At 42.5% G+C, this 24,697-nt stretch overlaps 1 protein-coding gene and 1 non-coding gene across 6 annotated transcripts in view; both read left to right on the top strand.

Moving 5' to 3' along the window:
* The window catches only part of LOC129827967 (teneurin-3-like), a 223,676-nt gene that overhangs the window by 126,990 nt on the left and 71,989 nt on the right, over positions 1 to 24,697 (top strand). For all 5 annotated transcript variants that reach the window (XM_055889282.1, XM_055889283.1, XM_055889284.1 and 2 more), the window contains 2 exons: positions 17,340 to 17,578; positions 21,676 to 21,801. In XM_055889282.1, the coding sequence (XP_055745257.1) occupies positions 17,340 to 17,578; positions 21,676 to 21,801 (365 nt within the window). The remainder of the gene's footprint in view (positions 1 to 17,339; positions 17,579 to 21,675; positions 21,802 to 24,697) is intronic.
* trnav-uac (transfer RNA valine (anticodon UAC)) lies at positions 17,086 to 17,160 on the top strand. Its single transcript has one exon. It is a non-coding gene; the product is annotated as a tRNA-Val (tRNA).

Genomic DNA, 24,697 nt, shown 5'->3' on the forward strand with positions numbered 1-24,697 from the left:
TTATACAATAACGAAACAGTTGAACAAGCAAATCATTTGTGAAATCACAATGTAATGCAGCAGATGACATGGGGTGAGTAATTTTTTACATAACCGACATTCTAAAGTAATGCAAGTCCTGTGCAAATAGAGCTAATGTCACCTGCTACATAACTTTGTGATTTCAGAAATGATTGGTTTATCCAACCGTTTGGTTATTGTATGAGGATCAATTTAGATAAATTAGCCCACATTCAAATAGATAGAACTTTATCAAGCTAGTGCAGTTCTTGTTTAACAATTTTATTCGAAACTGGTCAGAAAGGTCTGGGTTTGCAAACAAAAATAAATTTGAAAAGTTTATTTCAATAACTCTATATCCTCCAATTTTCCACATTTTAGTTTTTTCATTAAAAACGATTTCTCATGGGTACCTTCATGTGAGTAAAATATTACTGTTCTCAGATTTTATAATTCATAGGTTTTAGGTGTGAGTGAAAATATATTTTTTTGCAAAACGCTATATATCTATTGTTTTGCTGGAATGGAATGTTCGTATACTGTATATTCGACTGTGATATGTGGTTGACTCACCCATATATCTTAAGATGAATGCACTTACCAGTCAGTCGCCCTCGATAACAAGGATCGGTGTCCCGCTAGCGGGACATCTTCTGGGGAAACTGGAGGGTGCGTAATTCAAATAATTCTAATATAATTCTAATATTATAGATTTTAAACATTTAGGTCATATAAGTGTCTTATATCGGCTGAAAGCTTAAATTCTTGTTAATATAACTGCGCTGTCCGGTTTACAGTAGCTGTTACAGCGAAAACATGCCATGTCGATTGTTTTTAGAGCGGCGCCCCACATCCCAAAAAAATCCACCGGCACAGGTTTCATACGTATAAAGATTAAAAATGTATTTACTTTTTGAAAATCTTCCTCTGATTTGTCTTCCAAAGGGTCCCAGCTATAACATGTAGTGTCGTTTTGTTAGATAAAATAATTTGTTATAACCCAAAAAGTTTGTTTAGTTGGCGCCATCGATTTGAATAATCCACTCGTTCAATTTGTAGAGAAAATAATCCGAAAATCTACCCCTAAACTTTGTTTCAACAAGTCAAAAGCTGTTTCTATTTACTCTTCAGACAACCTAAAATGTAATCAAAATATAATATTTATTTTTGGAAAGAAGTATGTTCAATAGGAAACCAATTTTAGCAGGTGCGCAACTTCGCCATGGCACGCAAAAACACGGATTTCCAAGACTGTGTCCTATTACAAAAACTGTTATTTCTTATTCGTCTTTGAAGTTACAAGCCTGAAACCTTGAACATAGACTGCTGACACCCTGTGGAAGCCATAGGAATTGCTTACAGGGAGATATTTTACAATATGACCTTTCTCTTGCATTTATTAGAGGATGGTCTCTCTCAAAAGAAAATGCTGGTTGGTTTTTCTTTACATTTTCTCCTACCATATGTATTGTGTTACATTCTCCCACATTATTTTAACATTTCTACAAACATCAAAGTGTTTTCCTTCCAATGGTAACAATTATATGCATATCCTTGCTTCAGGGCCTGAGCAGTTTACTTTGGGCACATCATTCAGGCGGAAATTGAGAAAAAAGGGGGCTAGGCACATGAAGTTGATAAGAGCTATATGACTAAAATGTCAATGTTTTACATACATTTCATTACTGTATATTTGTATTTATTAGTACATTGTTTTAATATTGATGTCACATGTATTGTTTGTACATGTTACATTTGACTGTGTGAAACCTAAGAGTGCCTTCGGAATGTTTTCAGACCCCCACATTTTGTTACGTTACAGCCTTATTATAAAATGGATTAAATAAATAAAATCCTCAACAATCTACACACAATACCCCATAATGACTATGCGAAAACAGATTTTATAATAAAAAACAGAAATATCTTATTTACGTTAGTATTCAGACCCTTTCCAATGAGCCTTGAAATTGAACTCAGGTGAATCCTGTTTCCATTGATTATCCTTGATGTTTCTACAACTTCATTGGAGTCCACCTGTGGTAAATTCAATTGATTGGACATGATTAGTAAAGGCACACACCCGTCTATATAAGGTTCCAGTTGACAGTGCATGTCAGAGCATAAACCAAGCCATGAGGTCGAAGGAATTGTCCGTAGACCTCCGAGACAGGATTGTGTCGAGGCACAGATCTGGGTAAGGGTACCAAAAAATGTCTGCAGCATTGAAGGTCCCCAAGAACACAGTGGCCTCCATCATTATTAAATGAAAGAAGTATGGAACCACCAACCACCTCTTCCTAGAGCTGGCCGCCCAGCTAAACTGAGCAATCGGGGGAGAAGAGCCTTGTTCAGGGAGGTGATCAAGGACCCGATGGTCACTCTGAAGAAAACAAGACACTTAAGTAATAGTGCAAAAAATTATGTGGCAAAGAAATATACTTTTTCTCCTGAATATAAAGCATTATGTTTGGGGAAAATCCAAGACAACACATCACTGAGTACCGCTCTTCATATTTTCAGGCATAGTGATGGCTGCATCATGTTATGGGTATTGCTATGATAAAAAGAAACAGAAAATAATACAGCTAAGAACTGGCTAAATCCTAGAGCAAAACCTTCTTCCATCTTCTTTTCAACAGACACTGGGAGACCAATGCACCTTGCAGCAGGACTATAACCTGAAACACAAGGTCAAATCTACACTGCTTACCAAGACGACGAATGTTCCTGAGTGGCCTATTTACAGTTTTGTCTTATCATCTTGAAAATCAATGGAAGACTTGAAATGGCTTTTTAGCAATGACAAGTAACCAACTTGACAGAGCTTGAAGAATTTTATAAAGAGTAATAGGCAAATATTGTACAATCCAGGTGTGCAAAGCTGTTAGAGACTTACCCAGAAAGACTCGCAGCTGTAATCACTGCCAAAGGATTTTCTAACATGTATTGTCTCATGGGGGTGAATACATATGTCACATCTGCTCTTGCTACGCCCTCTGTTTTTTTTTCCAGTGTCTTCTTGACCTGTAGTTCTCCCCCTGTGCTGGAGTCAGAGCAGATCCCTATCAGCTGCAACTCGTTCCATAAATCAAGACCTCTGCAAATACTCATTCCTGCCTCTTCCACTCAGCCAGATTGTAATCTCTGCTCAGTCAGTTATTATCCTAGCCTTTTGTTTGTTATCAAGATCCTGTTGCGCTGCTCTGCTGTGCTTGTTTCCCTGCCTTACACCGTTTTGTCCTCTCATTGCAGTTACCGCTCTGTCTCTGGCTCCTGTCTCCTGTACCACATCTCACCACCCAACCACCTTGCTCTGGATTTTACTCACCAGCACCTTGGAATCCCCTCAGGACCTGTTCACCCTGTTCAACTCAGTCAAATACAACCTCTCTACGCTTCAGGTTTTTCTGCAACTCATCTGAGCTTCCCCGGTTCTGCACTCCATATCTCTCTGTGTACAATAAACATTTAGGTTCATTCATCCCTGCCTGGGATGAGTCCGCTCTTGGGTTCATTCATCCCTGCCTTCTGAGTCCGCTCTTGGGTTCCCCTGTGTTCGTACTGTTACGCTGAGCGATCTGGCCAAAAGATGAATCCAGCAGACTCAATTACTCCTCACCAAATTCTTGTTGGTCAAGGCACCCTTCTTGAGCAACATGACCAAGCACTGAAAACCCTGCTGGAGAACATCAAGGAGTTTTCACGGAGCCTGTCTGACCTACAGGTCCTACAGGTTCACAACCTGTCTCCAGTTCCTCTTCTCCGCCCCGGGAGCCTTTTGTCCCGACTCCTGATCGTTATGATGGCAATCTTGGCGTTTGCAGAGCCTTTCTTGTACAATGTTCGCTAGTATTTGAGTAACAGACCTACTCTTATGCTAGTGAACGAGCCAAGATTTATTTTTTGATTGGATGCCTTCGGGGAGCAGCGCTCTCCTGGGCCACTGCGGTTGGGAGAGAGTCATCAATCTGCTTCTCCTACAGTGGATTCACTGATGAGATGAGGAAGGTCTTCCACCACCCGGTCTGTGGAAAGGATGCTGCCAAACCACTTCTGTCCCTTCGTCAAGGCTCTCAGAGTGTAGCTGAGATGGCATGTGCGTTCCGCACCATCGCTGCAGAGAGCGGCTGTAATGATGAGGCCCTTCAGGGAGCATTCCGGAACGCACTCACTGAGACCCTCAAGGACGAGTTGATGACCAGAGAGGAGCCTGATGGACTTGACACACTAATTTCTCTCACTATCCGAATTGACAATCGTCTCCGTGAGCGTTGGAGGGAGAGGGGAGGTAGGGTTGCATGTCCCATAACGTCTGCTTCTGTGCCTTGCTCAATTTCTCCGACTGCATACATTATTGCTCAAGGACAGTGACGAATGGACCCTGCCAAGGTTAGGGCAGTCACAGAGTGGCCTGTGCCTGCAAATCTGAAGCAGTTACATCATTTCCTTGGGTTTGCCAATTTTTATAGATTCATCCGTGACTACAGTCGTTTGGCAGCTCCTCTCACCTCCACCTCCACTCCATTCCACTGGTCCCCTGAGGCAGAGGCAGCGTTCCGGGAACTCAAGCACCGCTTTACTTCTGCTCCAATCCTTACCCAGTCAGACCCAGAACTCCAGTTCGTCCTCAAGGTGGACGCTTCCGACACCGGGGTAGGTGCAGTCCTGTCTCAACGTTCTCCCTCGGATCAGAAGCTCCCTCCTTGTGCCGTGTCCCGCAAGCTCTCACCTGCAGAGAAATTGACGTAGGCAACCGGGAACTTTTGGCTGTTAAGCTGGCTCTTGAGGAGTGGCGTCACTGGTTAGAGGGTTCAGTCCCTCCCTTCATTGTGTGGACGGATAACACAAATCTAGCCTACATCCAGACCGCCAAAACGTCTTAACTCTTGGCAGGCAAGGTGGGCATTGTTTTTTGGAAGATTCAACTTCACACTCACTTATCGCCCCGGATCTAAGAATACCAAGCCTGACGCCCTCTCTCGTCAGTTCACCGCAGACAACACAAGTTCCGAGCCTGAAACCATCATGCCATCCTCCTGCATCGTTGCTGCTGGCTCCTGGGAGATTGAGTCCCATGTTCGTCAGGCTCAGCTGAACCAGCCTGATCCTAGAAACAGTCCTTGTGAGGCTCTGTTTGTGCCAGATTCAGTTCGTTCTGAGGTTCTTCAATGGGCCCATTCTACTGACCTCACCTGTCACCCTGGTATGAACCGGACAGTCGCCTTCCTGCGTCAGCGATTTTGGTGGCCCACCATGGAGAAAGACGCTCGGGAATTCATCTCAGCCTGCTCGGTCTGTGCCAGGAATAAAACCTCCACCAAATCTACATCTGGTCTGCTTTGTCCTCTTCCCATACCCAGTCGCCCCTGGTCAGACATGCTTTGGACTTAGTCACTGGGCTTCCCCCATCGAATGGTAACTCAGTCATCCTCACTATCATTTACCAATTTTTCCAAAGTGGCTCACTTCATTCCCCTCTCCAAGCTTCCTTCCTCCAGGGAGAGGACCTGCTGGTATCCCATGTTTTGCGGCTGCATGGCATCCCTAGTGACATTGTTTCTGACAGAGGACCCCAGTTTACATCCCAGGTATGGAGAGCCTTCTGCACAGCTCTGGGTATTAAGGTCAGCCTTTCATCTGGATATCACCCCCAGACCAATGGTCAAACCGAGCAGGCCAACCAGGAGTTGGAAACTGCTACACGCTGTGTGACTTCAGCTAACTCTTCTTCCAGGAGTGCCCAGCTACCCTGGGTGGAATATGCTCTCAACGCCTCATCAGTTATGTCTCCCTTTGAGTGTGCTCTAGGTTACCAACCTCCCTTGTTCCCTGCCCAAGAGGTTGAAGTAGCGGTGCCCTCAATCCAGGACCACATGCGCAGTTGTCGTCGCACCTGGAGGAGGGCCCGGGCTGCCCTTCTTCGTGCCTCCGCCAGAACCCAATCCAAAGCTAACCGTCGCCAGGCTGCTGCACCCGTCTACACTCCAGGCCAAAGGGTATGGCTTTCATCTAAGGACTTGCCTCTAAAAGTGGAATCCAAAAAAACTAGCTCCCCGATTCATTGGCCCCGTTGAAATTGATCATGTCATAAACCCCTCTGCTGTTAATCTGAAACTCCCAGAATCTCTCATTCACCCCACCTTCCATGTATCTTTAATTAAACCAGTCTGTTCCTGTCCCCTCCTGCTGCTCCTCCACCCCCTCGGCTCATCAACGACCATCCTGCCTATACTAACCGGCAACTTTTGCACGTGCACCGTCGGGGCCGCGGTTGGCAGTATCTGGTGGACTGGGAGGAATACGTGCCTGAGGAGTGCTGCTGAGTGCCCCGTCGTCACATTCTGGATCCCTCCCTCGTACAGGATTATTATACCTCACACCCAGACAAACCAGGTCGTGCGCCAGGTGGTGTCCGTAGGGGCGGGGGTACTGTCACATCTGCTCTTGCTACGCCCTCTGGTGTTCGTCCGGTGTCTTCTTGGCCTGCAGTTCTCCCCCTGTACTCTCTCTCCCTCTCTGTTTGATTGTGTGGTTGGAGACAGGTGTGCTGGAGTCAGAGCAGATCAGCTGCAACTCGTTCCATAAATCAAGACCTCTACAAATACTCATTCCTGCCTCTTCCACTCCGCCAGATCGTAATCTCTGCTCAGTCAGTTATTATCCTAGCCTTTTGTTTGTTATCAAGATCCTGTTGCGCTGCTCTGCTGTGCTTGTTTCCCTGCCTTACACCGTTTTGTCCTCATTGCAGTTACCGCTCTGTCTCTGGCTCCTGTCTCCTGTACCACGTCTCACCACCCAACCACCTTGCTCTGGATTTTACTCACCAGCACCTTGGAATCCCCTCAGGACCTGTTCACCCTGTTCAACTCAGTCAAATACAACCTCTCTACACTTCAGGTTTTTCTGCAACTCATCTGAGCTTCCCCGGTTCTGCACTCCATATCTCAATAAACATTTTGGTTCATTCATCCTTGCTTCCGCATCTGAGTCCGCTCTTGGGTTCCACTGTGTTTGCACGGCGTAACAACATATCTAATAATGCATTTTTTTCCATCATTTTTTTATAATAAATGTTAGCGTTTTTCGTCCACTTTGACATTCGAGTGTTTTTTTTTAGATCGTTGACCAAAAATGACAATGAAATCAATTTTAATCCCACTTTGCAATAGAACCAAATGTTGAAAAAGTCAAGGGGTGTCAATAATCTCTGAAGGCACTATACATGTGCTTCATTGAACCACCCCATGTCATGATTACATAGTGAAAAACACACCAATTTCTTCAAACAATAAAAGCTAATTTACCAACATGTCAGAAAATGGATTTAAAGCATTTTGTAGCGACACCCTTCATTGTCTGCCAACCCATGAAAAGTACATAAACCTTTCCTAGCCCTGATGCCAATATTTAATTACACAGCTCCCATTTCGGCAAATGTCCATTCTGTCCACCTTGATCATGGTTCCTGCAGCATTGACAACTGTGTTGACATGACAACTGAGTCGGCATTCCGAATGATCTAATAGATTGTGACAAAAGCATTTGTTTTGATTGGCAGTTGCTAGTGTAACGGATGTGAAATGGCTAGTTAGCGGGTACGCGCTAGTAGCATTTCAATCAGTTACGTCACTTGCTCTGAGACTTTAAGTAGGGTTGCCCCTTGCTCTGCAAGGGCCGTGGCCTTTGTGGAGCGATGGGTAACGATGCTTCGTGGGCGACCGTTGTTGATGTGTGCAGAGGGTCCCTGGTTCGCGCCCGTGTCGGGGCGAGTGGACGGTTTAAAGTTATACTGTTACTTATACTGTTACACTTGCAACGATTTGCAAAAAGTTAAAGTTGCAACTGAATTTAACCAAGTTGCAGATTAGTTGCAGGGGTGTGTTTCGCAAAGCAATCAAGCAAGTCCGTTGCAAGCAACCAAAGTTGCCTTGACGATGCTTTGTGTAATTGCAGCCGCCTTGGCATCTTAGTGAAACTGTTGGTCGTAGCGGTGCGTGGCTAAAATCACTGGGGAAGCCAAGCCAAAGAAAAAGAATCTATATTACAAACCTATGTGTTGTGATAATTGCGTGGTTTGCTCTATAACCTGTTAGTTTATATGCCTTGTGACCATAATATACAGGCCCAAGGCCGAGACAATAAGAAGGCACAGTGGCAGAATAAATTCAACCACACCTTTTGTTTCATCACACAACTGGAGAGCAACCTCTGTTCGGTGAAGTCCACAAAGTATATTGCATGTGACAAACAGTACAAAATCTGACTAACATGTGCACATCCAAGTACTTTTTGCAGGCTCGAGAGTTGTAGGTGAGTTCATGAAAAATAAAAAGGAAAACAGTGTACTTTGCTGCTCATGCTCCCAGGTGATTTTATCATAACGATTCAACCCTTGGGATGCCTGATGAAGATAGAGTCGAAACGTTATAATAAAATCACCTGAGCAGCAGTGTGCCCTCTTTTCCTTGTTATTTTTCATGTAACAGAAAGTCACAACATGTTCAAGCAAGTTAATGTTTCTGACATTTTTGGACACCTAAATAACTATTGATTTATAACCAAAGAGTTTCCGCAAGTCACAAAGGAAACAGGAGATGCCTCCACTATTCCAGCACCATTTCAACTTCAACATCATCAAATCACCTATACTTAGTCTATACAGTCACTATACAGTGACAACAAAAGATACCTAAAACGATTTAGTAAGCTAAATATGATGTGTGTGTCTGTGTTTGTTCGTTCGTTGAGGTAGAAAAAACTTGTTGACTCACCCTACTTGTAGAGAAACGTCAATGCCATCCTCCTCTCTTTCAAGTTGATGAAATGGACTCTGTCATACAGTACACCCTTTTATTTTTTGTTGTCCTAGGCTACCTGGCTAAAATGCTTGCTCCCTAGCCTAGCTTCCTTTCATGGGCAAAGTTAGGTAGTTAACATAAGCCTTTTACATCTAGCTACATATTGAACTTCCGTCCTATCAGTCCAGGGGCACAAATAATACATTTATCGCCATCAGAATCGCCGTATGGCCAGTATGGAGAATTAAGTAAAACCAAACCCAACCAAAGTAAGTCCAAACCCATGGCTATTTTAGGAAAGTGACAATTGTAGCTAGCTAGCCACCAAGTTCTTTCTGTCAATTACATATTTCTCTCGATGTGATAGGAATGAAGGCAAATACAAACTGGCTTCACTTGATACTTTTCTTTGGTGCGCCAGGACCATTCACAGTTGAGTTCACACATTTAAGCTCAAGGCTGATTGGCTATTTTCCAAGGGAGGCATTCAATGCAACGGGTGGCAACTCTTTTTAACTAGACAGCATCAGATAGATGGCCTACACATACAGAGACAGAGTAGCACTGTTTCCCTCGCTTGGATGCTTTCTCCGGTGAGATGCAAATTTAAATTTCATTTAAGAAAAAGTATGAAAACAAAGAGAGACGAATGATACATCATTCTTTCTTGGTCAATTTTTTGGGAAGCCAGGTTTCCCTTGGCACCCATGAATACACACCACTGGTGTCATATGTAATATAGTTTAAGTCGGAAGTTTACATACAGTTAGGTTGGAGTCATTAAAACTCATTTTTCAAACACTCCACAAATTTCTTGTTAACAAAGTATAGTTTTGGCAAGTCGGTTAGGACATCTACTTTGTGGATGACACAAGTAATTTTTCCAACAATTGTTTACAGACAGATTATTTCACTTATAATTCACTGTATCACAATTCCAGTGGGTCAGGAGTTTACATACACTAAAGTTGAATGTGCCTTTAAACAGCTTGGAAAATTACAGAAAATGATGGCATGGCTTTAGAAGCTTCTGATAGGCTAATTGACATCATTTGAGTCAATTGGAGGTCTACCTGTGGATATATTTCAAGGCCTACCTTCAAACTCAGTGCCTCTTTGCTTGACATCATGGAAAAATCAAAAGAAATCAGCCAAGAGCTCAGCAAAATAAATTGTAGACCTCCGCAAGTCTGGTTCATCCTTGGGAGCAAAACCGCCATAAAAAAAGCCAGACTATGGTTTGCAACTGCACATGGGGACAAATATCGTACTTTTTGGAGAAATGTCCTCTGGTCTGATGAAACAAAAGTAGAACTGTTTGACCATAATGACCATTGTTATGTTTGGAGGAAAAAGGGGGAGGCTTGCAAGCCGAAGAACATCATCCCAACCGTAAGGCACGGGGGTGGCAGCATCATGTTGTGGGGGTGCTTTGCAGCAGGAGGGGCTGGTGCACTTCACATAAAAGATGTCATCATGAGGGCGAAAAATTACGTGGATATATTGAAGCAACATCTCATGACATCAGTCAGGAATTTAAAGCTTGGTCGCAAATGGTCTTCCAAATGGATAATGACCCCAAGCATACTTCCAAAGTTGTGGCAAATGGCTTAAGGACAAAAAAGTCAAGGTATTGGAGTGTCCATCACAAAGCCCTGACCTCAATCCTATAAAAAAAATTGTGGGCAAAACTGAAAAAGCGTGTGCGAGCAAGGAGGTCTACAAACCTGACTTAGTTACACCAACTCTGTCAGGAGGAATGGGCCAAAATTCACCAACTTATTGTGGGAAGCTTGTGGAAGGCTCCACAAAACGTTTGACCCAAGTTAAACAATTTAAAGGCAATGCTACCAAATACTAATTCAGTGTATGTAAACTTCTGACCCACTGGGAATGTGTTGAAAGAAATAAAAGCTGAAATAAATCATTCTCTCTACTATTATTCTGACATTTCACATTCTTAAAATAAAGTGTTGATCCTAACTGACCTAAGACAGGGAAATTTTACTAGGATTAAATGTCAGGAATTGTGAAAAACTGAGTTTAAATGTATTTGGATAAGGTGTATGTAAACTTCCGACTTCAACTGTATGCCAACTACGTGAGTCTTTTCTTTTGTATAAGGCCACACTATTTCTCAAAGAAACCAATTGAGCAATTGTACATTGTGCTTATCAAAAATAAGAGATGGTTAGAGGGCCTCTGATAGGACTTTGCCTCATCAGTTTAGTTAATCTGTTTAGAGCACCAGAACACGTTTAAGGTGAAAAGAAATATAACATGGAGATGTATTTGCAACTTTCAATACGATCCAAAGCGATAAGGTAATGGAATAGCACAGGTTTACGGAGGCCTGCCAGTATGAATTCAAATTGATGTAACTTACAAGAAGGCACTTCGGTCTAAATAGATCATTTTCAGTTTAAGATGTCCTACACAAGAAGCTACATTGTCATAAGTGCCTCTGCCTAGCATTTCCCCACACCATAAAAACATCAGTGTTATTTTTTCCCAAGCCATAAAGGGCATCAAAATGTCCATAACATTCCAGGAAAGTATATTACGTTCCACTTCGAAAGGACACAAGTGGATGAATCCATTCCAGCTCGATGTTTCCCTTGCTCAAAGTACTCCTACACAATCTAGATACATGCGGAATTTTGGAATTTTTCTTTAGCATCATGCAGTAAGATGCTCTCAGGATAGGACCAAATCAATTGGGTTATGTAGCATTTGTTCTTCCATGCCGAGGAAGACACGGTAATTGAATACTAAAATCGCTGTGACCTTTTCTGCCTTGCCGGTATTGACAAAACCATATGCACACCTCTATCATCAGCCCGGGGTAGAAATCACTATCTGCACACTTTACTCTAAAGCAAATACCTCGCTGTGGGAGGGAATCGGGTGTCATGGTAACATCAGGGGGCTTATGGGATGGCCAAATCTATGCGTACAACTATATTTGTCCAGTAAACTACTAGGTTGTTCAATGTAAACAAGAGCACCAGATAACATGCATTAGGCTTTCAGCATGCTGGTTTTGGTTCAGTTAACCCCCATAGAGATACCTACAGAAATCGTTTAACTTATTTTCTCTGTTCAACTCATAGTGGTAACTAATGCAATGGGACCAACAAAGTCTCAGGGGTTTTATCATTTCCATGCATTTAGAACGTGCCCATACTAGCCATTCTCCTGTAACTTTTAGCAAGGCTTTTTAGGACAATCACAATGATTGGCCACATTAGCTGATGTTATGATTCATTATAATACGCTCATCGTATTATAGCCCCCATTAAGGATGTGGTATTTTAAAGCGTTTGCATTCAAATTTGGCCCAATTCCATAATGCTTGAATAACAAACTGTTATTTTAACTTATTACAAAGCTGCATTCAATTACTAATGTGTTTATCCAAGAGGAACCGTGTGGTCCCCATTTATGTGTTTTTATTAGAATTCCCACTAAACCATGTGTCTCGCTCGATATCTTTTCAAAGCAGTCATTTAATTGAGATCCCTTTGCCTATGTTGTCAAAAGGCAATAGACTGACTCATTTCCTGAAAGGCCTAATTCATCAACGGGTCATATCTGTGTGTTTCTTTTTGTCACGTCCCAATGTTGAGCGCACAAGGAGACATGTAATAACTATTTTAAACAGCTGTTGTTTTATGATATCAGCTGTCACCTGCTTCCCTCCATTTCTATACCACCATATTCTTTTTCAGTACCCCCGCTTTGTATTCAAGTTGTTGATATTTTTAGGGATTCAGCAACCTCAGTCCAAAACACGGCGTGAAATACTCGGACTCTCAAGCAAAGTCTAACTCTTCCTCCTCATGTTGTTGGAAAATACCTGACTTAGAACAATTAACGAATGTATTGACTTTACACAAATCTAGTAAATATGTAAGAGTTTTAGGCTTTGAGACGCCATTTGAATTAAATCCAATTAACACTTTCAAAGTGAGAAACGCAGGTTTCCTAACCGGATAGATATTCTTCAGAAATTATTCCACTCAAGCTTTTGTTCCAATTCATTCTGAGAACACTACAGCTCTTCCATTAAAGTGCTCAATTAGTTGCCTGCTCTGTTCTGTTCCAGACTATTTACCACCATGGACACATTCACATCTTATACGTGTGTGGAGGGCTTTCAACCACTCAGGTTCCACTTTTTAACACTCGGCTCTATAGAAATACGGATATTTTCAATTACCATTATATAAAGGTGCTATTGAATCCATTAGTGTGTGATTTACTCGTCTCCTCGAGAGGAAAGTCAACCCCATACACTTTGCCAGGTAATTATTCTTTATATGTGATGTACTCCCATATCAGTTTAGTATTAAAAGTTAACCAAATGTGTCAAATTGATTTACGATATCTATCTAGTGTGCACTATACACTGGGTGTTCAAAACCTTAAGGACACCTGCTCTTTCCATGACAGACTGACCAGGTGAATCCAGGTGAAAGGTATTATCCCTTATTGATACCACTTCTTAAATCCAATTCAATCAGTGCAGACGAAGTGGAGGAGACAGGTTAAAGAAGGATTTGTATGCCTTGAGACCATTGAAACATGTATTTTGTATTTGTGCCATTCTGAAGGAGATTGAACAAGACAAAAGATTTAAGTGCCTATAGAACTGGGAATGATAGGAGGTGCCAGGCGCATTGGTTTGTGTCAAGAACTGCAACGCTGCCGGGTTTTTCACGCTTAACTGTAACGCTCGTCTTTCTCCTCATCTGAAGAGGAGCAAGGATCGGACCAATATGCAGCGTAGTTTAAAGACATAATCACGTTTATTTAAACGAAGACGAAAAACACTTGAACAAACTACAAAATAACAAACGACGTGAACAGACCTGAACTTGAGAACAAAACACATGAACGCACAAACAGGACAGAACACACGAATGAACGAAACAGTCCCGTGTGGTACAAACACTGACACAGGACGAATCACCCACAAACAAACAGTGAGAACAGCCTACCTTAATATGGTTCTCAATCAGAGGAAACGTAAAACACCTGCCCCTAATTGAGAACCATATCAGGCTAATACATTGAACCCAACATAGAAACACATAACATAGAATGCCCACCCCAACTCACGCCCTGACCATACTAAACAAAGACAAAATAAAGGAAATAAGGTCAGGAACGTGACATTAACAGTTTCCCATGTGTATCAAGAATGGTCCATCACCCCAAAGGACATTCAGCCAACTTGACACAACTGTAGGAAGCATTGGAGTCAAAATGGGCCAGCATCCCTGTGGAACGCTTTCGACACCTTGTGGAGTCCATGCCCTGATGAATTGACAAAGGTTGCTGGTTCAAATACAGAGCTGACAAGGTAAAACATCTGTCTGTGTTCGTGAGCAAGGCACTTAATCCTGATTTGCTCCAGTTGCACCGTACTCCTATGTCTGCCCCTATAAAACAACACATTTCACTGCACCTATCCAGTGTATGTGACAATAAAACATCTATATTTTTTTTCTATACCATAAATACTGTTCTCAATAAGGTGCAGTTAGGCTATACATTGACTGCCTCATACGTCCAATGGAATCCAGTTCAACTCTGTCGCACATATTTAATAAAGAGCAGTGGAAACAGGTATTATGACAAATTCAACGTTTGCGCTTCCACACGCTACTTTTATAAATGGTCTGTCGGTCCTCATCGGATTCGCTTGTCGGGAGTCGGCTCATAAAATGAAATGATGTCTCGAGTCAGAAAATCATGCAATGATAGTTTCACGATCAGTGCCACACTCCTGAAAGAATAGAGCGTGGAGTATATCTCTGTCTTCCATGGGAAATGAAGATCATTATTCTTGTTTTTTTAAATATAATTTGCGTAGATGAACTGCATTTGTAAATACTTAATACGATTGTGGTTTCATATGATTATCATTTAAAAAAATCACAACAAATAATCGTATTTTGTGTCCGCAATGAACATTTTTCTCTAGTCAATGTTTCATGTCTTAATGCTAATTAAACAAATTGACTTAGTTATGTGCAGCAGCCTGAGCGCACTGGGGAAGCATCCCTAAATGGCGCCACTCTGATCTTTGCATGCACAATGGTCCAGAAACACCAAGGGACTGCCCCCTGAAAATATCATCACACAGATGAGCTCTGCTGCACTAGGCTAGCACCTGCTACCAGGTCCCCTGGGGGGGGTTGTAGTGTGAAAGAGCGATAGGGAGAGAGAAAAAAGAGAGGAAGGGAGAGGGAGAGAGTGAAAGATTAAAGGGGTGAGAGAGAAAGAGAGCGAGGAAGGGAGAACTACTGATAGGAAGAGAGAAAAAGACTGAGGGACAGTGAAAGGGAAAGAGAGAGATGGACTTAGGTGCCCGCTACATCGGTAGAGTGCCCGGGTCACGGTTTAAAGAGTCGTATTATTCCACCAATGCCGATGCTAACACAATGCAGTGGCTAATAGGTAGATTACATAGTCAAAGGGCGTTAGTGCTCATTGTTTCTAATGTACTCCCTCACCTACAGCAGGGGCTTAGCTGAGGTCCAAATCCGCCCACTGTATGTTTTGTCTTTTGTCCTCCACATGAGTGTTTCAAATGTCAAACTGATTACAAGGAAGTGAGTTGAGCAAAGGGAACCTGCGTTGGCTATCGCTTTTGTGTGAAGGCCATTTCAATGAGACTCACACACTCATGCATGTGCACGCACACACACACACGACACAAACGCACACACATCAATAGAGCTGCCCGAATTGCTATAGTAATGTGCTTCATTGCTCACGCTCCTTCTAATCGATTACGTATGGTCATCCAGTGTGTATAGCCGCAGGCATTTATACCGCCTCTCTGTTTGGTGATCATTTCCAAAAACATTTCCTCTGAGCCACCACTGTTTGCATGCAGTCTGCTATCCTATAAAGCACAACAGTGCTTTATATTCTGCAGATGAGCAGTGGGACCTGAAATGCAATAATCCATTTAGTGTGAACTAACCTTTTGTATTGGCTATTTTATTCAATATCAACTATCTGTGAAATGGCAACATTTGTTGCATTCTCGTAGCCAAGCAGCAAATAAATAGGCCCCAGTATTCACAGTATGCTCAAATCAATATCACTGCATATATCAGAAATAAGTATGCCGCCCACCCCTTTTTTTCTGACCAATCAGTGACATGATCCCATTAACCTGGGAGAAAAGAAAAACAGACATATTCCAGATCCCTGTACTCATAATACACATGAATATGCTTCACTTCCAACTTTTCAAACAAGCTGCTGAATCCACCATACAGTCTGTGCCAGATCTGTGAATACCCCAGTTTGAATACCACACATCATTCTGAGTGACATACTGTAGCTTTATAAATCATTTAGCAGATGCTTTTGGCAAAAGTGACTTACAGAACTGTCAATGTTGTGAATATAGTGACACATATTGTGGAGTGGCATCATAAACTTATGGCTCTGTTTATCGAACCTAAAATCACACCAACAGATTAGAGGCACAACAGGAAGATTCTTACCAACAGTTAGTGGAGGGCCGGACGATGTGATAGCAAGACAGGCATCAAGGCATAATTTGTCAATTTCAGAGAGTTTCACATTGGTTTAAAAAGTTAATAGACAAGGCCAGGGTAGTGCTTGTGATTTAATACTCCTTAATTACCCATAATGGCTGTCAGGACCCGGTGCGAGAAACAGTCACTAATAATCGTCAGAACCCAGAAGATGAGGCAGACACAGCAGTACTAGAGATGGTGGTTTAATAAAAGAACAAAATCTTCAGGCAAAGAAACTAAATCCACAATGTCCAAAAATAGAGCCAAGAGGCACAAAATGGAAATCCTCCAAAATACAAAAGAAACTCCACAAAGTGGTAAAAAACAGCAGGGGAAAACAAACCTCAAAAGACTACTCAAATAATACACAAGAACTAAACCAGAGAACCTCTGGAAAATCCAACAAGAGAAATATCTGTATAAAACAAGGCTGGGGCTGGGTGCTAACTTACAAACACTGAGCAAGGAACTGAGGAACACACAGGGTTTAAATACTAACAAGGGAATGACCTACAGGTGCAAACAATAATTAGAGCAAGAAAAACAAAAGGTACAAAAAAGGTGCAATGGGGACATCTAGTGACCAAAACCCGAACAGTCTTGGCCAAAACCTGACAATGGCCTTTCGTACAGGAATACTGGAATACTGACATGTCCATGTTTTCTCTTACAAAAGAGATGTCCTTTAAATGAGATTAGCCTGGAATAAATAATTTGGTATTCTGTGGCTCAGTTGGTAGGGCATTGTACTTACAATGCCAGGGTTGTGGGTTCAATTCCCGCTGGGGCCACATATATGGAAAAAAAATGAACGGATGACTAAGACCTTTTGTATAAAAGTGTCTGCTAAATGGAATATATTTTATATTAAATAAAGGTTAAATAGGAATACATAACCAAATATATATATTTTTTCTGTCTTCATCATTATCTAATATTCATGTATACATTTTCTGTTTTGTTTCCCCAGACACTTCCTCTTTAAAACGGGCACAGGAACAACCCCTTTCTTTAGCACAGCAACCCCAGGTTACACCATGGCAACAGGGGCAGTGTACTCCACACCGGCACGCCCCCTACCCAGAAACACCCTCTCTAGAGGGGCTTTCAAGTTTAAAAAATCGCCCAAGCACTGTTCCTGGAGGTGCACCGCCCTGAGTGCAGTGGGCGTGGCTGTCCTGCTGTCAATCATCCTCTGCTATTGTATAGGTAACTATAGCCCCTCCTTATTGACATTGTTGTATTAGTCCGTAGTTAACCATGACCTTTCCTGCTTGCACTGTATTGTGTTTATACTGTGTATTATGTCGTATAGGTAGCTATAGGCCTCCTCTACAACACCCACTCTCCAAAGCTAAGCTAAGTATAGAAAAGAGTATAAGAGCAATCATCCCTACATACATAGACAACTACGGGTACGACAGCTACTTTCAAAGGCCTTTCAAAGATAGTATCCTTGCAAATATAAATGGCTTGCCATTCAGCCTTAGTGGTGAAACAGCCGTCAGTTCTCAGGAGAGACTTCCTGACAGCACCCAGCACACTATTACACAGGATATCTCTTACCCTTTCCAATAGGTTCTACTATAGACTTTCTGATAGACAAGTTGACTTGACTGATTGGCTTCGAGTCAGCTCAATCAGCGTTGACTGACGGCCGTATAAGCTGTGCTAAAAGTGGATCTTCTCATTGGTAAGAGAATTGGTAAGATAATGCTTTCTCAGCATTATCTTGCATTTTCTTGCTGAGCAGATATAGCAGACTTTAGGATATTCCACCAGTCGGTGTATGTCAGTCGGATACAGAGACATGTCCCGATGACATTGTCGTGTTTGCATCTGTCCGATCATGGCATTTCCACTGACAAGGGCTCTGCATCATCCTGCTATTCTGATAAAACACCCACAGAGTGGTAGCACTGACAGCAGGTTAGCGTTTTTCGTCATGAATCTTGTTCTGGAGGCAGCTCTGCAGAGTGGTCACTAGCTAGCACAGCCACAAAGTCATTAAAACTAATTTTTAAATGTAACCTTAACCAGACTCTTAACCTTAATGTCTAACCCTAAACTTAAATTAAGAACAAAACGCTTCTTTTTTTTCATGCATTTTTATAATATAGCCAATTTTGACTTTGTAACTAGCCTATCTAAGGGGAAATTGCTCAGTTCTGCCTCCATGACAAGACTCATGACAATAAACGTCAACCTGCTCACTGACATAACCCAGTCCTATCCATAGGAGCCCTGAAAGACAGACAGTTTAAATTCACCTCGACACCCTACAATGACACTGTCTAGAAAACAACACGCCCAGCACCCTACTGACAATATTAGTTTATCACAAGGTTGTCACTTGTCTTGACTGACCTTCTCATAACCTATTTGCAACATTGTGACAACGTCACGTGTTGATGGTGGATAACCCACGCAAAAAGGGAACTATCCTAAGAACTTGAAAGCCTTCCTCTCCAAAGTGTTTTGAGAAGAAGCGAGGGAGGGGATGCGAGGAATCGAGAGCTGTCTGGTGCAACAAAATGTCTTCCAGGAAGTGCTTTCATCTCTTTCATTAGCGAACCATTTCCCCTATAGGACATAATTCCCCCACAGAATGGGCTTTGCCAGCTTTTTACAGCATGCATCAAAGATGACTTCTCACTAACCTTTAGCGGCTTGACCATAGCGATAAAACAGGGGGAGATTTATCTGTCCTAACTGTCTTCCTGAGTGATACACACTCTTAATCTTGGTCTGTGTGACTTTCCCCTGAACTGCCATAGGATTCATATGGTGCTGAAGGGAGGACAGGATGACATGCTGGTCTAGAGACAAATAGGTCTGTGTAGAAATGATACAATGGAGAATACCGGGGAGAGTGCTCTCCATAGCAGAGGGCCATAAAAGTGCCATATCGATATCCATGTACATTATCCCTGTATGATCTGGACCCTATTTTTTAGTGATTCGTGTTTTTATCGTGCTCTATCATAACTTGCATGTGATTCTAATGTGTGTGTGTTTTGTGGGTTGTCTTGTTTCTGGATTCCGCTTATACGGCTTATGAGTGCGCCGATGGCTTCAGGGTGTGTTTGCGTTCGTGTGGGCCTGTGAGTGCATGAGTGTGTTTGCCACGTGGGAGTTCCTATTGGTGTGAGTGTGTGAGTTCAACAGATATAGGCTTTCTTTGCCAGTTGCCTCAGGTTGAGTTTTTCACCTTCCTCTCTTTCATCTGCAGCCATAACACCTGCCAGGTGCAATGTCTTAAATAGCTTCAATATACACTCGTATACTTTGCCTCTGCCAGCCCCCAGATAAGAAACACAGTCCCACACATGCAGAACTTACAAGGAAACTCTCATGCGCTCTCACATGCACTCTCACATGGTCTCTCTATCTCTCGCTCTCTCTAACACACGCGCACACGCGCACACACGCACGCACACGCACACACACACACACACACACACACACACACACACACACACACACACACACACACACACACACACACACACACACACACACACACACACACACACACACACATCATACATTAGCAAGTCAAGTCAGTAAACAAGAAAGAACTATACTGAATAAAACTATAAACACAAAATGTAAAGTGTTGGACCCATGTTAAATGAGCTGAAATAAGAGATCCTAGAAATGTTCTCAAATTCTCAAATTTAGTGCACACATTGTTGAGTGAGCATTTTAGCCTTTGTCAAGATAATCCATCCACCTGACAGGTGTGGCATATCAAGAGGGTGATTAAACAGCATGATCATTACGCAAGTGCAGACAATTAAAGGCCACTCTAAAATGTGCAGTTTTGTTCACACAACACAATGCCACAGATGTCTCAAGTTTTGAGGCAGTGTGCAAGTGTCATGATGACTGCAGTAATGTCCACCAGAGCTGTTGCCAGAGAATTCAATGTTAATTTCTCTACCATAAGCTAACCCCAACATTGTTTTAAAGAATTTGGCAGTGCCTCCAACTGGCCTCACAACCGCAGACCACATGTAACCACGTCAGCCCAGGACCTCCACATCTGGCTTCTTCCCCTGGGGGATTGTCTGAGGAGGGGGGGGCTGAGGAGTATTTCTGTCAGTAATAAAGCCCTTTTGTGGGGAAAAACTCATTCTGATTGGCAGGACCTGGCTCCCCATTGAGTGGGCTTGTATTTCAATTGACTGATTTCCTGACTGATTTCCTTGTATGAACTGTAACACAGCAACTTCTTTGAAATTGTTGCATGTTGCATTTCTAGTTTTGTTCAATACAACTGACAACAGGCTGCATCCATATGCATCCATCCTATTTCTCCAAACTTGTCAAAAATGTGATCCAATTCTGCATTCTCTCTGATTCCGCTGCATTGTCTCTCCTTTGCGAGTCAGCTATGTATTTCCCGCAGTTAAGACCCTATACCCTGTCGCCCTGCAATTAGTACGTTTTGAAAAAACTTTTGATTCAGATCAAACCGCTCAGAAATCCGAAACGGTGGAGTTTGACCTCCTCAGCACGGCTCCACAGCTGCCAATCTTTTGAAGGAGTCTCACCCTCTCACTGTGTTCATAGAAGACCAAGTCTCCCCAAACAACAAGACACAGTTTGATAGCATCTCATTCAGAGACGGGGGTTGGAGAAATAAAATTGCATTTTGGTTGGTTACGCAATACTAGACTAGCAAAACTAGATAGTTTGATGCTCGAAGACACTTTTACCCTCTGACACACAAATACACATAGAAACAATTCGGTTTCCAGATTTTTGTTGTTGTTGTTGACTTAGGGGTGTCCTTGTGTCGCTTGTTTTTGAATTGCTTGCTTTGTATTAGAGGAGTTGAGGAGTAGACCCTCATCTGCCTCCTCCTGTCTGTTTGGTGACAAATGTTTGGGTTTGTAAATACAACGTCCCACTGTGCTCTTTGATGCAGTGCTGTTTGTGTCCCGACACTCTAGTGTGCCTAAAGAGGCACAGCAGTGTTCCTCCTCTCCTCAGTATTGATTGTGCTTGCTGTGTCTGGGCCCTGTAGAGTTTTACAGTAAAACACTTAGCCTACATGGGGAACACCCATAGTAAGCTAACCTAGTACAAAATAATTCCCACTCTTTAGTATTTCTTAGACATTGAAGATGTAGGGCCATATATAGAAGGATTTAATGCAGAGGGGACAAGGTCACCCCAGGCCACAAAATGATGTATTGTCTGATCTCTTTTTCCTGCTGTCCAGCAAGTGTTGTGTCTTAACGATTTGATCGTTTGCCCTAACCTTAGTATATTCCACTGTTTTTTTCACATTACAGCAATGCACTTTTTCGGCCTCAACTGGCAACTTCAAGAAACAGAAAACCAACCCGCGTTTGAGAACGGAGGGGTGAAGGCTTTGCCCACTCAACCAAGCGTACCGACAGTACTCTCAGCTGACTATGGTAAGGACCTTAGCTAAACCTATTCAGATAGCCCTTTACCTAAGTATTTAGCATACATCTGGGAAAGGAACACAACATGTTTCTAAGTTTCTGAATATGTTTGTAGCCCTAAATTGCACTGGATGCTTGTTTGTTTGTTCATCCGGCTTGCTAATGTGATGCATTTGGCTCAGCACAAAAATGGTCCCAAAAGTAGCCTTGCCTGTACTGTAGATACCTTCTGAATTGTCCAGACAGCTTTGCACAACCTAGTCATTATACCGTACCCCATTCAGCCTTTACCAGTAGAGGTCATTTTGTATGCCATGTCTGCCACGTGTGCCACCTTCCTTCCTCTTTACAGCAAAAGGCTGTATTATTAGGTTTTTAAGATGCACAGCCATGATGGTATTCATTGGGTTTGAGGAGGCAGGTGAAAGCTCAGTGTGGTTTAAACTGGTTGAGATTTAAAACCTTGTTAGTAGTGCTAATGACGATAGCAGGAAGCTCGTTTTGGGACTGTTTAAAGGCAAATTGGTAGCAGGCCATTTTCTCAGGCCATTTTCTCTCCGGAGGCAAACCTGTCTCTGTATGTCTTCATTTTGGCACCAAGGTAAAGGGACAGAAAGGTCCTCATGCAAAAAACACCCACACAAACAAAGATAGAAAACACCCACATTAACAACCTTCATGGGTATTAATGGAGCACCAAAATCACAAATGGACCACTCTTGGTTTTTATGGTCTTTATTTTAAACTGTGAAATGGGAAGCTGACATAACTACATAGACGGATTCATACCAAGAATTTTGGATGAATATTGTTTGTTGTAATCTAAACTCCGGAGGGCCATTGTGAGAAAAATGCAAATCATGTTTTATTTACATTTCATTTCACTAGTCCTGCTTTAGTTCCACTCATGTGTTTATTCTAAGTGGTTTTTGAAATAATTATCAGGCAAACAGATTTTAACAATAATGCTTTGATCATGACATCACTGTACACGGATGTAGGGTATTTAACTTTTCATTTGAGAATAAGTCAAATCAAAATAAATTCATCACGTGCTTCGTAGGTGTGGACTAACAGTGAAATGCCTACTTCCAAACAATGCAGAGAGAAAGAGAATAGAGAAATAATAGAAAAGTTAAACCGGCAGTTATAATAGATACACAATGAGTCATGATAACTTGTCTATATACAAGGGGTACCAGTACCGAGTTGATGTGGAGGGTACGAGTTAGTTGAGGTAGAGACTATATCACAGGAGTTTGGTGGTACCTTAATTGGGGAGGACAGGCTTTTGGTAATGACTGGAGCGGAATAGGTGGTATGGTATCAAATACATCAAACACATGGTTTCCATGTGTTTGATGCCATTCTATTTGCTCCGTTCCAGCCATTATTATGAGCCGTCCTCCTCTCAGCAGCCTCCACTGTACTGTATGTACATATAACTAAGGGAAAAGTGACAGATAGTGAACAGTAGCAGCAGCGTATGTGATGAGTCAAAAAAGTGAGTGCAAAAAAGGTCAATAGTCCGGGTAGCTATTTGGTTAACTATTTAACTAACTATTTAGCCGTCTAATGGCTTGGGGTTAGAAGCTATTCAGGGTCCTGTTGGTTCCAGACTTGGTACATCAGTACCGCTTGCCGTGCGGTAGCAGAGAACAGTCTATGACTTAGGTGGCTGGAGTCTTTGACAATTTTTGGGTCTTCCTCTGGCACCGCCTGAAGTAGAGGTCCTGGATGGCAGGAAGCTCCGCCCCAGTGATGTACTGGGCCGTACGCACAACCCTCTGTAGCGCCTTCCGGTGGGATGCCAAGCAGTTGACATACCAAGCGGTGATGCAGCCACCCAAGATGCTCTTAATGGTGAAGCTGTATAACTTTTTGAAGATCTGAGGGTCCATGCCAAATCTTTTCAGCCTCCTGAGGGGGAAGAGGCCTTGTCGTGCCCTCTTCACGACTGTGTTGATGTGTTTGGACCATGATAGGTCCTTAGTGACGTGGACACCGAGGAACTTGAAGCTCTCGACCAGCTCCACTTCAGCCGCTTCAATGTGAACGGGGGTGGCGTCAGCTCTCCGTTTCCTGTAGTCCACGATCACCTCACTTGTCTTGCTCACGTTGAGGGAGAGGTTCTTGTCCTGGCACCACACTGCCAGGTCTATGTCCTCCTCCCGTAGGCCAGGGAACATCAATTAGATACATTTTATCTTGAGCTGCTGGTTAGGTGGCCGTGAAAATAATTACAAATCATTTGTAGACTGCAAATTGACCGCATAATCATTTCAAACCTTGCTTACATTTGTATACGACCACATCATATTATGCATGGGATTACTTGAACAGATTTCCAAAATTAAGGTCACTTGGAGCTGATTTCCTGGTGTTTTTACAGTGCTTTATGTCGAACAAAATACCTCATAAGAGGGGAACCCTGTTATAGCCTGTCTCATTGTTGTTTGTGATCAGGCCTACCGCCGTCGTGTCGTCGGCAAATTCATGTTTGATCGTAACTCAGACAAAGTCATGTTTAAGTGGGTGTCTTTGCAGCTACATAAACCTTTAAAAGCATCACTTCCCCATCCTTTTGATATATTGTATCTGGTAGTGTATCAGCTATTACATTTAGATCCTTAACATTAGTGAATCACCAGTACCACAAAAATAGATAGGGAAACAGATGGTGGAACGATCTGTTCCAGTCTCATAATGGAGCAACCAGCAAGGGTCTATTTGAGTGGGAATAAAGAAGTTTGTACACCGTCATCAACTGAGTTTGTACCAGGAAGTAGAAATATCTGTAACTACTGAAGCTGACTTGTGTTTCTATGTTGGACTGTGTCTCACCTAATGAGCAGGACTCATATCATGAGGGCCGGCGATATAGACTGTGAGCCATGTGTCTGTA

This window comes from Salvelinus fontinalis, chromosome 29, assembly GCF_029448725.1.
Source record: "Salvelinus fontinalis isolate EN_2023a chromosome 29, ASM2944872v1, whole genome shotgun sequence".
NCBI lineage: Eukaryota > Metazoa > Chordata > Actinopteri > Salmoniformes > Salmonidae > Salvelinus > Salvelinus fontinalis.